Here is a 15836-nt window from a genome sequence, read left to right as displayed (position 1 = left end):
TCAATTTTCACTGTACTTTTATACCAAGCCAACAATGCTCAATTATTTTTATTGTTATGTATTTATGCTATTCTATCAAACTAGATGAGGGCATGTGGCATTATGGTGGAAGTTTATTTGTGTTCTAAAAGCCTTAGTTTTAGATCTACATGTTTGTAGATTGATGCGGTGGATTCTATCTAGGTGCGCTAAAGCAATCTTTAGGCTATCAAAAAGTATCAGAGGTATTCGTGATTCCAACAATTGTCACAGCTAGATGGAGTGTGTACTCATTCATCATAAGCTTAACATAGAGTAAGATGCATTACTTGTAAAATTGAAAAATAACTAGTCCCAGTAAACACTGTTATCAAAATGAATGTGGACCAAAAAATATATCATAGTGCCTACTCCGATAGTATCTAATGTAAACTAACTTGCTATGGATAATGGTCAAGCTGCCATTACGGTGTCGAATCAAAATCAAATTTGGCTAAATTAGGTCTACCAAAATACAGATCATTTTCCAATTTTAAGCTATGGTCATGTTCAAGTAAACAGAGAAAAGAAAGCTCACACAGTTACCATATGAAAATATAAAGTATATGGAAAGATTAGGCATTAATTAGATATCATGGTTACCTACTAACCCGATTTCAGTTTCTCATCAATGGCCTTATCAAGAGCTCTCTGTGCTGATTCAGTAAAGGGAATTTCCTCAGGGCTAACAAAGAAAAGGTCTGATTTGCCTAATAGTTTGACAGTTTCCTCTCGCACTCTAAAAAGAGTAATACCATTTGCATGTAAAAACCTTGCTGCATCGTTTGTTCCTGAGGAACACCAATAGCCATTATTAGTGAATAACTATTATTTAACATATGTTCTCAAACAAAACCAGGTGAATGAATTAACGTCCTTATTTTTCGGAAACAGTAGACAGTTTAATCGTGCAAGTGAAGCTAAGAATTTGAAATAAAAGCACCTTTTCAAAGTTGAGTTGCAAACTTTGTTCTCGTTATAGATCATAGAATACCTTAGTGTTTTTTATTTAAGAAGTTGAGTCAAGATAATACTAAAAGATAAACAAATTCTTCTGGAGTTTGGCATACTGCTCAAGTTTGCTGAAGACCGTAACTGTTAAAGAATTATATAGCAAGAATTTCTGTGATTCAGTTGTCAATTCATGAGGAAATGTAGAGCATTAATGCAATACCAAATCAAACACTTAAATCACCCAGAAGATTAATACAAAATTGATAAAGTGGATAAGTATTCACACAGATAACAGAAATTCAAACGAAGGAAAATTATGTGAAAAATAAGGAAATTTTGTTAATCAAAGTTTCTCATTATTTGACATGATAACTCTTTTATAATCTCAACTTCAACCAAATTAGGAAACAACACTGATTTTAAAAAGTAAATAATCCCATTAAACTATTTTCAAAATAAAAACTCTTACCGAATTTAAAGATATGCCCATCAAAAAAAAATTATACCAAATTAAAAGATACCAAACTTTGATACCTAAAATAGGATAATTACTAAAATCAATTATAAATTCATATTTATTATTTCCTTTCGTTCCTAGTTTGTATTATTTTTTTCCACTGAGAAGAAGACTTCGGACAAGTTGTGGGATCTTTAACTAAGTTATCCTTCCCAGTAGGGGTGGGCGTGGGTCGGGTTTTATCAAGTTCGGGTAGTCATAATTGGGTAGGAAAAAAATACATCCGATCACTACCCAATGTGGTCATGTACCCGAGTAATATCAGATACCCAATGTCGGGTACCCAATAAATTTCTTTTAAAAAAATAAAATATTAATGGAATAAACAAGAAGAACTTTATACCCCTAACAAAACTTAAACAAAAATTAATTTTGGATGGCAAAAGTAGAAAGAGATAAAATCATAAAAGTACATTTGATTATTTTTATCAAAACTTTCACTCATAGTAATATCATCCTAATAAATACAAAATATATGGCCTAATAAAAAAATACTCGATTAAATTATTATTTTATTGATCTCAAAGCATCCCATCTCAATACTGAAATACTCATATTGATGAACAACATTTGTTTCTTGTGAAATAAGAAAAGCAGCATCACATTGGTGAATAAATTAGATTTAATTTAATATAATAATGGGTGGGTACCCGATCGGATTTTGGATAGGAAAAATCATACTTGAGCCCGACCTGACAATAACAAATTTGGGTTTAAGTAATATCCGAATCGGACTTTACTCGACCCGGGTTGGGTTTCAGATACCCAAACCCAAATTTCCACCCCTACTTCCCGGTGAGTAAGAAATATTAGTATCGCAATCTTATCCTTGAAAAATCATAATCCCTTCATTATCTTATTCTTTAAATGTCCCTTCTAATGGGCAAGGTTATTGATGTAACTTTTTTCCTTCTTTGGGCCATTGACTTTAGTTTCTTCCATTGTAGTCACCCTTTTCAATGATTACAAAATATCTTAGTTTAATATAGGGTGAAGAGATGCCCTTGCATATGTTACAACCATAAGGAGTTAAAGTACAAATGCCAAAGGATCCACTAACAGAAGCGCAACTAGTGATCAAACTAATATAGGGATTGAGGCTCAAGCTTCCACCAACAAATTATCATATCCATTAAAAATTGTGGTTAAATGAAATAGACTAACATTATAATCAATTTCCACACAATATGATTAAATAAATAAGATATAAATACTTAGAAAGTAGATATGAGAAAATTTAAATTCACGAATGTCATATGAGAATTTATAATATCCTAGGCACTTTATATAATTATTATATCATTTTTTCCTAGCAAATATACGTCTCATATGAAAGTGGAACTCTCAATTTGCTAAATAGAAGCAAATGAGAAAATTAACTTAGTAGGGTGACCACTATAAAAGTCAGAAGTGATCATGAATAGGAAACATAAAGGGTGGTCCGGTACATAAAGCGCCCACCAATGCGTAGTCTCGAATAGGAGTCGGACCACATTGGATTTATTATACTCAGTCTTATCTTACATTACAAGAGATTGTTTTTACGATTCAAACTCATGACCACAAAGTCACACAATAAAAATTTTACTGTTGCACTAAGGCTCCCCTTCACCATGAAAAGGAAACATACCAAACTAAAATCTTAATTGATTTACCAATTTTATATAAATAGCCCGCATTACTAGTCGATGATGTTTGTGTTGTTCAAATTTCTCTTTTGGCAAGTTGTGAGCCTAAATTATCACTAATATCAACTAGATGGTCTAAAGGGAGTAAGTAAAATGTAATCTATGATTCTGTCATCAAGAGGCTCAATACTCTTATTTAGCGTTCTTTTTCAAAATATCATTAGAGGATTTTCTAAAATATCATGAAAGGATATTTCTAAAATCTTATTAGAGAGCTTGCTTAAGCCAAAGTTATATAATGCTCAACTTCCTAATTTTAATTAAAAGTTCATTAATGGCAAATGACATAGAGCCTTTAGAGGTTATCTTTAAATTCAATTCACTTAATGATGACTATTTGAGTTTTATAAATGCATTAGGTAATTAATATATATATATAAAAAGTAGTCGAGTGCACGAAACTCCTGCCAATGCGGGATGCCAAAAAGGGTCTATTATATAGTCTGCTTGCCTCAGTATTTTGGCTTACTGTATTTTATTTCAAACTTTATTTAATTTTAAAAAACTAAAAATTTATTTTCGCTACATTTCTAATAAGCTTTTAAAAATTTCTTAACTTTTTACGTTATTCACCCCTCCCCCTCTAGCGCTTATCTTGATCTTACACAAGATCGATGAATACATCGCTTGAAGTCTGTGGAGATTGATAAAGAATGGCAATGGAATATCCGAGGGACCGCAAAACAAGGAGCATTGAAGAGTGACTAAGCTAAGGTAGCGAACTTTGATGGTAAAAGTGTGAAGGATGGCACAAAGATGAAACAAGGGCTCGGGTGTATCCAAAGGACATGAGGTCTGATAGAAGATGCTTCGAGGCAAGTATAACTCTTGATGTGTTGAGTGATAAGAGCAATTGTACATGGGCAAGGGTAGATCTCATCATCGACAAACTCAACCTTAGATCGATTGCAATTAGTGTACCAATCGACTAGTACTGTACACCAATTGACAAATTCTTAGGTTGGGGACTCAAGGTTGAGCCATCAAACAAAAAATTGTCTATTTGTGATTTCGGATGGCTCCAGTCGATTGATGGATATAATCAATCAACTGATGAAATAAGGAGTCTTGTGGTTTAGTCCAATTTGTGGTTTTGGTCTAGTCGACTAGATGGCCAATCGACTATACAGCCAATTAACTCAAGCAAATCAGCCAATGAACAAAATGTTCATGTTTGTGGCTGAGTCGATTGCTCATGGGATCAGTCGATTGATTTGACAAATTTCAAGCGATTTGCTATAGGAGCTAGTCGCTTGCAAAGCAGAGTAAGGTTGCGCATAATAGACCCTTCCCCAGAACCCAAATTGGTGGGAGCTTCGTGCATTGTGCTACTCTTTTTGCTATAGGAGCTAGTGTAGTAGTCATTGATAAAGTAGCAATGATCAAATCAACTAACAGATACTATAGGCAATTGAATGATAAAGCCTAGTAGTTGGGTGATTAACGTTGAACAACAACGGTAATAAAACTAAATGAAGGCTATAAAAGGACCTAATAGAGGAATGAAGGCTAAAATTCCCGATAACATTGCAAGTAAATTGAGAGCTCTATTATAATCTTCCTTAAGTTTTCTAAGTGTGCTTCATTGTAATCTTAAATTGAGATGTTTCTCCACCTCCGGGACTTTTCTAAAAAGGAGAAAATTAGTAGTTGATTCAAGGGTGATCCACCTGAAGGTCATGGACTAGGAGCTGAGGTTGTCGAACCATGCTCATGTTTGTGTTTATGTCTAAGCTTATTTTTGTTATTTTGTTGTTTTGTTGTTTGAACTAAACGTGTTAACATTTTAGCAAGTATTTGTGAAGCTAAAAATTAAGAAACTCTATTCAACCTCCTCCTCTCCCTCCCGCAGGCCTCATGGTCCCAATAGTTTAGAGAAGGAAATGGGCACAAAGCCCCATCAAAAGAAGGTGATTGACGCAAGACAATGAGGAATCAAGGAAGGAAGCAAAGGTCATAAGGAGTGAACGCCACAATGGTGGCAATGACGAGGTAACAAGGCAAAATTAGCAGCAAATTGATGGCGGTGGGCGTCATGCACACGAGAGTTGGAAGAGAGATTCCACGTGTTGAATAAGTGATGGATGGAAGATGAAGTAACAAAGAATTATGAGGGTAAAGAAGCATAGCGTTTCAAGGTGGTGGACAAAGGATAGAGTAAGCATAGAAGATAGCGGAGGCAGATGAGGAGCGAAAGAGGTGGTAGATGGATAGAAATATGTCAAAGAGATTGAAATAAGAATTCAACTCTAATAATAATTGATGCACCACTAAATCAAACCATCCAATCACACAAAAGATTAGGATAAAATTGATGAAGTAAATAGGATTTAAGGGAAATCTCATACACAGAAATGTGCCTCACACTAAAAAGAAATTTCTAGAGAATTAAAGAGAATTTTATTAATCAAAACTTCTTATTATGCAGACATGATGACTTTTATAGAGTCAACTTTAACCAAATTAGAAATGAAATATCACTAATTAAAAAAGACAATAATGCCATTAAACTACCAAAATAAAATGTTTATTACCAAATTTAAAGACATTCAATAAACTTATGCTAAATTAAAATAAACCAACCTCTGAGATATGAAATAGGATAATTACCAAAATCAATTACAAATTCAAAATTTTTTTTCTTCCATTTCTTGTTTGCATCAAGCATACAATAAAGACAGTCATCAATTTCATCCATGGAATCGATCATAAGTCCTAAGCATTTGCAAATGTGAACATTTATTATTTTATTTCCATCCTTTCCATCTAATCATCATCATCTCAGAGCCATACATTTTGCATGTATTATATTGATTGATATTGAAAAGGGCCTTGTGAAACATTACAATGCAACTAAATAAAAGTTGATAAGACAATTCAGTGAGATAGATATAAAATATTATATTAACCTACAGCTTGTTGAACCAGAGATTAAAACCATAACACAGCAATAGAAAAGGTCAGAAGCAATCGAGAAGATCATCAAGTAGCAAGATCAACTTTGCAGTGGTATGCACGAACATACTTATTACATTGAAGTTCAAATTCTTTTAGAAATTCATGATTTTTATTTTCCATGGATAAAGTGAAAGGTGGTAAAGCAGATCAAAGAATAAAAACACTTGACATGGGAAACATGGTATGCCTTAGAGCCAATGGTGATAAGATCCATCTTAGCTGAAACAAATGGAAACCCCAGTTTCATGTTAATGTTATGTTGTTGTATTAAATTTGTTTCATAGTGTATAATCCTGAGAAAACGTTCACTCTGAGAACAAGCTCCTGTATCATCTCTAAAAGTATTAAAACACGATAAATTCATCAATACGAATAGCTGACAGTCTCCTACCTCTCTGTTATTACTCAAGGAAATAGGTAATGACTTTCGGAAGCAACAATTCCAGTACATAGCAAAAGATTCTTCCATATTCTAATCCGTAATAAAGTTTTTTTATTGTTTTTAATACGAGGTTAATGTTGCGTATGTACTAGCCAAGTCCAGCGAATGCACTAGCCATCATAGCAAAGGCACATGTGCAAAGTTTTTCTAAACCAAAGATAGAAGAAGACAACATCGATCAAAGAATAACAGAAACAGTGCTCCAACTATTGGTTTAATCAGTTTTTATTTAAAAGAAATTAAAATACGAATTTGGGTGAATCAAAAATCATTGAACAGTGGCAGAAAGCCAACTGACCCTCGACTAAGATACCCATAAGGAGGGCCTCTGTTCCCGCAGTAGGGTATTTGAGCCTTCTAGCTTCCACTTCTGCCAAGGCGAATGATTTTATGGCGCTCAACGACCATCTGCACCATTCACTGCTACCGCCATTAACCGTCACGAGAACAAGACCAAATCCACCCTCGATACGCAAAGCAAACTACAGAAGAAATAAATACCAGGAGGATTGTATTATTCTATAGCATAGCTTACTTGGGGATCTTCTCGGCGGCAGCCATCTCCGGTTTCCTAAACCAAACAAGTAAACGAATCAACGAATGAAAACCGAAACGGGTGGATTTGGAATCTGGAGGGAAGCTTACGCGGTAGGTAGAGAAAAGACGAGGGCGGAGGAACGGAGGGAAGGGTGCGGGATAGGCCGCCGCGTGAGGGGAATGGAGGAGCGGCTGGACAGAAGGGAGATGCAGAGGCGTGTAGGGTGATTGGACGCCGTCGAGGCGGGCATAGGGATGTGGAGGACGGAGAGGAGTCCGGCGGTCATTTCGTTCACCGTCGACGGAAAAGGCACAGAAGAGAAGGAAGGAATACTATGGAGGTGTACTAGGTCAGAGTAAGGATGAGGAATTTTGACGTGAGCGATGGTATTTTCGTAGTTTGGAGGATTTATTACAGTGAATAAAAATCAAATTTGAAGTTGAGTTTATATTTTTATTTTTTTTATAATTAATTATAATTTTTTAATTTATTTTGTAAATGATTATAAAATTAATCATGTGAAATAATTAGGATGATAAATTTCATTTTATTGAAGAAAAAAAATCAAAAAAATAAAATTAAATTAAACTTTTTAATCTATCAATTTATTCTGTTCCATTTTAATTTTTTTATAAAAAAATTCATTTTAAATTCAATTTTTAGTTTGGTTCAAAACAGATAATTATCCCTTCCAAAACGATCAATTCAATGGTTTTAAAAATCTAACTTTAATTTTAACTTTCAAAAGTTCTGAATCATGGATCAAATTGATTTTTATGATAATTCGAAATTATTATTTATTGGTGCAATCTTGTCTCAAGTATCAGTTGATTTTAATGTTTGACTAAATGAGTTTAAGTTAGGCAAAGTTAACATGTGTGATTTAAGTAAATAAGAAAGTCCAAATTTGAAATCTTGGCAAATGGTGAAGTCTCGGAGACACTACCTCTTGGTAAATGGTGAAGTCCTGGAGGCGCGGGCTCTTGGCAAATGGTGAAGTCCCGGAGGTGCAGTCTCTTGGCAAATGGTAAAGTCCCGGAGATGTCGTCTCTTGGCAAAAGGAAGAATTAGCATGACGAAACTGAAAGAAACATCTCAAGCAAGTGCAAGGATAAGCACGAGGCTTGTGGAAAATATTTGAAGGCGTGAATGAAGGCTAAGGAATGAAGAAGGATGCTGAAAGGTGATTTTCAGCTTCACCAGTCGACTGGGACTAACATCAGTTGACTGGTGTCCTGATCCAAAACACACAGAGAGTTTGGTCGAGTGAAAGGTACTGACCAGGTGACTGATCAGTCGACTGACCAGTTGATCAGTCGACTGACCAGGCGACTGATCAGTCGACTGACCAGGCGACTGATCAGTCGACTGACCAGTTGATCAGTCGACTGATGACCAGTCAACTGATGGAGCTATCAGTTGATTGATATTCAAATGTTTGACTGACAGCTGAAGAAATAATTTAATCTATAGTAGTCGTTGAAGTCCAACAGTTGACTGGTCTTTGGGGCAGTCGATTGACATCGCGAAAATATAAAAAGACATATTCAAAATTAAAGACGGGATAGTTCTCATTTTTCTCTCATCTCTATACGATCTTCAAGCTTTGTCTTTCATACTCTTCCTCCAATCTTCACTACATATTTGTAAGAGAAAGAGATCATATGTAAAGGTTTTTCTGCTTTTAAAGATTGCTTTGAGAATGAGAAGGTTCATAGTGAAACGGTCGCGTGGTGTGTGTGGATCCTTAGATTAGTCACCTCGTAGAGGTGGATACCAAGTAAATCGAACGGGTTAGCATTGGTTTCATTTTGTCTTGCTTTTATTTTGTGCTTCCGCTAACGTTTTGTAGGCAAGAGCAAAAAGTTGCTATTCACCCCCTCTAGCAAACGCAACAATCCTAACAAGTGGTATCAGAGCAGGTTAACTTCGAAAGAACTCACATTCAACCGAAACTTTCAGATGGCGTTTCAAGAGGGATACAGCACTGCGCAACCCCTCTACTTCGATGGTAATAATTTTGCCTATTGGAAAGGTAGAATAGAATATTACTTAATGAATGACATTGAAAACTGATTTAGTGTTGTAGATGACTTCGAAAAATCCAAGGATACATCTGCAACACCTACCTACCAAGGATTGGTCGAAGAAAATATGTAAGAAGACTCAAGCAAATGCAAAAGCCACAACCACCTCGCAATGCGAACTCTCCAAAGAACAACTGAGCAAGGTTGGACCATTCAACTCGGCCAAAGAGCTTTGGGAGAAGCTCATCAAACTAAACGAAGGTTTAAGTGAATCTAGAAGAGCCAAGAGGGATCTCTTGGTCGGACAACTGCAGACCTTCAGCATGAAGCCCAACGAGACGGTAAGTCAAATGCATGGACGATTTAAAGAGATCGTGAACGGCCTTCATATGATATGTGAGAAAATAGATAACCAAGATTTGGTAAAGTACGTACTTCAAGTCTTTCCCAGAACCACTCTATGGACATCGATGGTCGATGCGTATAAAGTGTCTGGGGATCTTTCAACTGTTAAATTAGATGAATTATTTTATGAATTTGAATTACATGAATAAGCTAATGTGTCTACCAAAGAGAAAGGTATTGCTTTGATTGTAGAAAAGAATGAGAAGAAGAAGAACAAAAAGGAGGCTTCATCCGAGTTCGATCGTGAATCTTTGGATAACGATGAGGAAATGTCGACAAAGGAGGTCGCCCATTACGTCAAGAAGATGATGGAAAAATCAAAGAGATTCACAAGGAGGGATGTCAAGAAAATGTTTACATAATCACGAGGTAAATTTCAAAGTTCGGATTTTAACCCTAACGTAACATGTTATAAATGCAACACGAAGGGACATATCAAATCAAATTGTCCGGAGTTGAAGAAGAGAGAGGAGAAGGAAAGGAAGAGGAAGAAAAAGAAGAAGGAGGAAGTGATAGTTAGAAATTTATTTTTATAATATAACTTTTATAAAGGTAATTTAAATTGTCTATTATATTTAAAAATAATAATTTATGTTGTGCAATCTTAATAAATATAATTATTTATAATCAATAAGCGATCAATCACTTAACTGAAACTAATTAATTGCATATATGATATGTATATTAGTCACTATTTTCAAATTTGAAAATTTCTTATATCCATTATTATTTTAAAATTATAAAAACTATTTAAATAATTTTTATTAGTTAAATTATTTATAAAATTTTAATAAATCAATTTTAAGAAGTATTTAAAAAACTTAGCATTCAATTAAATATAATATATAAAAATTATATATAATATCATATTAATCATAAATAGATGACGTCAATAGAAAATATATAAAATAATTTTGCAAAATTGTAAAATTAATTAAACTTTTTAAAAATTATTTTATATATATTAAAATATTACTAGAAATAAAAATGAATAAACAACGTCACTTTTTAAAAAATAAAATAAATATATTATATGAAATATAATTACTTTATACTCCAAAACAATACAATATACAATTTAAATAAGTTTAATTTTGTATATATTTTTTATATTTAAAAACTTTTAAGTATTTTTAAAATTAAAATACAAATAATAATTTCGAATTATCATCAAAAATCTGTTTTGAACCTAACTATCTGTTTTGAACCAAACTAAAAATTCGGAACTATGACCAGACCGGCCAAAATGATTTTTTCATAAAAAAATTAAAATTGAATCGAATAAATTGATTGATTAAAAAGTTCGATTTAATTTTATTTTCTTCTCTGTAGTAAAAGATTGATAAATTCCACATTATCATATAAAATAATTAAAAATATTAAATATTTATTAAAATTTTCAATTGATTAAAATTAGCTTCTTAAAATAAAAAATAATAATAAAAGAAGTAGTAAATGATATGTATGGACGATCATCATCTTGTATATATATATATATATATCTGTTGCTTTCTTTTCTCCCCGTTTGACCCGGACAAATTTTTATCTCTCATTTTCTTCAGAGAAACTGCAATTATCTTTCTAACTCTGTCTCTCATTTTCTTCAGAGAAACTGCAATCATCTTTCTAACAAAAATCTCTGTAGAGCAAAAAATTTTAGATTCGGTTTTCCCTTTCATATTGTGGATCTGATTTCAGAGTATGCATGATACTTTGATTTGATGCAATAAACAATTAAAAATGGCTACGATGAGGCTCGGTTCCAAGCCGGAAGAGTTTCAATTGGAAGGTCAGACTTGGTACGCCTCACAAACCTTTTCATCTTTTTTGCCTGACGTACGTGATTCTTCTCAACGACCTCATTGTGTTGTTCTAGGCTTTGTGGTCAGACTGAAACTTATCTTTCTGCCAAATTTTAGATGTGTTTTTATCTCCATGATATGGTTGATTTTGTGTCTTTCAATAGGGTTCATGTTCTTGTTGGTTTTTATACCTCCTTGGTTGTGTGTAGGGTATGTCTCTCTCTATATGGCAAGAGCACTAGGCTTGAAGGTGTTGTTTCAATATCATTTTACTCCTGATTGGTGGTTTCTTTGTTATGTGGAGATTCTATGACAGTTTTTTTAAATAAAAAATAAAAAATTACACATGATCGATAGGAACATCAAGTGTTCATGTATCCGACACAAGTGTGGAGATGTCCAAGTATCAGCAGAGTTTGTGTTAATGTTACTGTTGTTATGTTTCAGATGCTTTGCTTTGTCTTAGAAAGAAAGGCAAGGATGAGAAGCAGAAAAATGTTTTCTTAGCCTGTAATTTTGAAATATTTTCGACGTCGTGAGTTTTTAAAATATTAATTCCAACCTGTTTTCTTTACTAAGATCATAATCGTCGCTGGTTTTTCTTTTCTGCATCTCACAGGATCTGTAAGAATGAATTGCCCAGCGATATCTCAATCAAGGTCGGAGAGGTGTTCTTTCAGCTCCACAAGGTGTTTTTCGTCATATGAAATTAACCTACCTACCTTCTTTTACTATCATTAATTTGTTAATGATTTCAGTATATATCTTTGCCAGTTCCTATAGTGATGAACTATATATCATTGTTTCGTTAGTTTGATGAAGATTTACTGTTGTTATCCCAAGCAAGGAATTAAATTTTGAGATGATATGTACCTTTCTTCTCTGTAATTTGCAGTTTCCATTGATCAACAGAAGTGGGTTGCTGCACAAAATGATCAGCGAATCGCACAACGACGATGCGAAAGATTGCATACTCGAGCTCCATGACATCCCTGGCGGCGCCAAGACTTTTGAGCTCGTCGCAAAGTTTTGCTACGATGTGAGGATAGAGATGAATTCTTTGAATGTGGTCGCTCTTCGATGTGCTTCCGAATACCTGGAGATGTCTGAACATTATGGAGGAGGAAATCTGATGATGCAAACTGAAAACTTCCTCGAAGAGGTTCTCGGCTACTGGAGCGACTCGATGAAAGCACTCTTAACATGCAAGGATGCTCTTCCTCATGCAGAAGAGCTCGACATCGTGAGTAGATGTATCAATTCATTGGCCGGAAAGGCATGTACTGATCCGACGCTATTTGGTTGGCCGACCGATGGACAAGCCAGCATGATGAAGAACTTCGTCGGGGGTAGTGTACTTTGGAATGGAATTGGAAGAACAGGAAGGGAGGAAAGGTCCCCAGGTGCTGATTGGTGGTATAGAGATGTTACTTTCCTCGACTTTCCCATCTATAAGAGGCTGATTCTTGCTATGAAGTCGAAAGACATGAAGGCAGAAGACATTGCAGGATCTTTGGTGCAATATGCAAACAGATGGCTTCCAGGATTGACAAGGCATTCCGGCTCGCAAGAAAGTTGCAATGCCTTCACCACCTCTTCCAGCTCTTTGATTCAATTGGAAAGTGACCAAAGGGTTCTACTGGAACAGATAGTCGAGCTCCTGCCCCCCGAAAAGGGCGTCACTTCTTCCAAGTTTTTGCTTGGCTTTCTCCGAAGCGCTATAATTCTACAAGCGAGTCCCCTTTGCAGGGAGAATTTGGAAAAGAGGGTGGGGGCTCAGTTAGAGGATGCTACACTAGAAGATCTCCTGATACCCAATCTCGGTTACTCGATCGAAACTCTTTACGACGTCGACTGCATGCAGAGAATCCTCGACTATTTCATTTCTGTTAACCACCCGGAACGATCCTTGACCACTTCACCTTGCGTGGAGGATGAGGGACAGTTGATTGCTTCCTCTACGGCACTCACATCGATGACCATGGTGGCAAAGCTGGTGGATGGGTACCTTGCAGAAGTAGCTTCGGATGTTAATTTAAAGATCCAAAAGTTCCAATCCTTGGGGGCTTTGATTCCTGACTATGCCAGGCCATCAGATGATGGAATCTACCGTGCTATCGATGTTTACTTGAAGGTATAGTATGTATGTAATAGCTAGCTTAGCTTTTATCATCTTCCAATCCAATCTTAATTATAGTTTCATGCATGCCTTGCCTTGCCTTCAGTCGCATCCGTGGCTAACAGATTCGGAGCGGGAGCAACTCTGTCGACTGATGAACTGCCAGAAGCTGTCTTTGGAGGCATGCACACATGCGGCGCAGAATGAGAGACTGCCTCTTCGAGTCATCGTGCAAGTGCTCTTCTTCGAGCAGCTTCGGTTGAGGACGACTATAGCAAGTTGGTTCTTTGCCAATGACAACCCTGATACTGCTCCTCGAATGCTACCGAAGATCGATAGTGGGCAGGAGCAAGAAGAGATGTTGCGAGAGCAAGATTTGCAGAACTTGAGCTACCAAGAGATGAGATCGAGAGTATCTGAACTGGAGAGGGAGTGCTCGAGCATAAGAGAAGAAATCAAAAAGATGGAAAAGCCGAAGAGTAATTGGAACATCTTTATAGGGAAATTTGGACATGGGATGAGATTGAAGAAGTCTGGTAGTACAAAAAACATAACACCTCCAAATCCAAATAGGTAAGGTAGATTATATATCAATGAAACGCACGCTTGAGATTTATTTATTCTTCACTCTGTACAACGACTTTTCAGACTAAACTCATCTTCTTAGAACAAAGGATCGAAAAATTAATACAATTTAATTATTCTACATATTTCACAAATGGATGATTGATGGTTACTATCATGATAATTAATGCTTTTTTTTCTCCTCTCTAGTTTAGTTGAATTATTCTGTGTGAACTAGCAATTAAAAGGGAGAGTGTCTAGAGTCCTTCGACATATTGATATAAAATTTGTCAAGATAAATGTGGAATTTGTTGACGTGTAACTAGAACGGTCAAATGAGTTAATTTATATAGTAGGATGGGGGTTAATCCGTCATATGATCGGGTGGGACGGGCCGATCCATCAACTTGACTGGTTGTAGATTAGGCGGATCAATCCACGAATCTATCAAAAAATAAAAAATATAGAAAATATTAAAAATTTTAAGTTTGAATTGTAGTTTAAACTGGTCAAGTTGAAATTTTAAATTTGGATCGCGGTTTGGATGGATTAAACTCACTAATTCATTGAATTTTCTTATTTAATTTTAAATTTTGAAGAAAAAATAAATTTTTTCAACTCGCGGACTAACCCATGCAAGTTGCAAGCCAACCCACGCAGGTCGTGGGCCTAAGTAGGTCGATCCACCTGAATTCACCTTAAAATGAGTTGATAAAATTTTAATCCAATCCATTTAAATTATTCGACAGAGCAAACTAATTTGACAGATCTAATCTAAATTGATGGCTCTACATATAACATCTTTAAGTCTAGAGTCTTGACCAATTACATTCTTAAAGAGCATTCTAATAACCAAGAATTAAAATTACTAACTAGACTAATAAAGGAGTAATTGCTACTTAAATCCTAGGTCAATAGATACTTAACCTCATTTCAAAACTAAATTTTAAACCTAAACACTAAGTGAATAGTTTATTTATTTTATTAGATACATTCTTAATGGTTATATTTTTTTCTATAAAAAAATCATATTCCTTTTCTTGTAAGAGGTAAATTTACAAGACAAAATGTCATATTTCCATTAAAAAAACAAGCATCAATATATGCATGCATATTAAAGCATCAAAATATTAAATACGGTTGTAATTAATTTGTTCACTTGATAGATCGAGATTTTGAAAATGAACACTACATTTTTTATTTGTAATAATCTAATTCAGGATTTTTTTTAAATCTTGAAAGTGATCGATAGGTCTGGTCCTAAAAATTTTTCACCGGTTCATTAAAGTAAATTGAGATACGTAGATGAGTCATAATAGGCCACCCAACATCATAGATAATTTAAACTTCCTAGGTGTGATTAGAACCGATCACGATTCGGAACCGACGGTTCGACGGTTCAGAACCGCCGGTTCGACGGTTCGGAACCGCCGGTTCGACGGTTCATGGCAGGTCGACCCTTAACCTTAACCGCCCAAGACGGTTACGGTTCACGGTTCGGAACCGCCGGTTCACGGTTCGGTTCACGGTTCACGACGGTTCGCGACGGTTCGCGACGGTTCGAGATTATTATATTAAAAAAATTAAAATTTAAAATTTATTAAATTTAAAATTTAAAATTTATTGAAAAAAGGGCTTGCACTTATTAAGTTGCCTACGTATCCCCTTAGGGTATAGGGGAATCAAAGCCCACGTAGTTCTTTTACATTTTTACCCTTTTACATCACTCATTCACTCACTTCCATTTCCTCCCGTTCCTCCCGTCGTATTCGTTCCTTCCGTATCAAATTCTTCGGCTTCGTCT

The 15836-nt window shown here is 35.2% G+C and overlaps 2 protein-coding genes across 2 annotated transcripts; one reads left to right on the top strand and one right to left on the bottom strand.

Annotated features, from left to right (window-relative positions):
• Nucleotides 1-629: 629 nt before the first annotated feature.
• Nucleotides 630-7465, bottom strand: LOC141817364 (ATP-dependent Clp protease ATP-binding subunit CLPT1, chloroplastic-like; the record flags this gene model as incomplete). Its single annotated transcript, XM_074705027.1, has 5 exons — nucleotides 7223-7465; nucleotides 7113-7148; nucleotides 6876-6997; nucleotides 774-809; nucleotides 630-674 (listed from the first exon to the last, which is right to left on the bottom strand). Coding segments are annotated over exons 1-5 (418 nt in total), but the record flags the coding sequence as incomplete, so codon positions are not given.
• Nucleotides 7466-11287: 3822 nt separating this feature from the next.
• On the top strand, nucleotides 11288-14041 carry LOC141817363 (BTB/POZ domain-containing protein At5g03250-like; the record flags this gene model as incomplete). Its single annotated transcript, XM_074705026.1, has 4 exons — nucleotides 11288-11346; nucleotides 11969-12038; nucleotides 12245-13483; nucleotides 13575-14041. Coding segments are annotated over exons 1-4 (1835 nt in total), but the record flags the coding sequence as incomplete, so codon positions are not given.
• Between the last annotated feature and the right edge of the window lie 1795 nt (nucleotides 14042-15836).

Source organism: Curcuma longa, unplaced genomic scaffold (genome assembly GCF_044706935.1).
Source record: "Curcuma longa cultivar G26 ecotype Majalengka, Jawa Barat unplaced genomic scaffold, ITB_CL_G26_1.1 contig_20225, whole genome shotgun sequence".
In the NCBI taxonomy this organism is placed as follows: domain Eukaryota; kingdom Viridiplantae; phylum Streptophyta; class Magnoliopsida; order Zingiberales; family Zingiberaceae; genus Curcuma; species Curcuma longa.
This window is presented reverse-complemented; position numbering and strand designations above follow the sequence as displayed.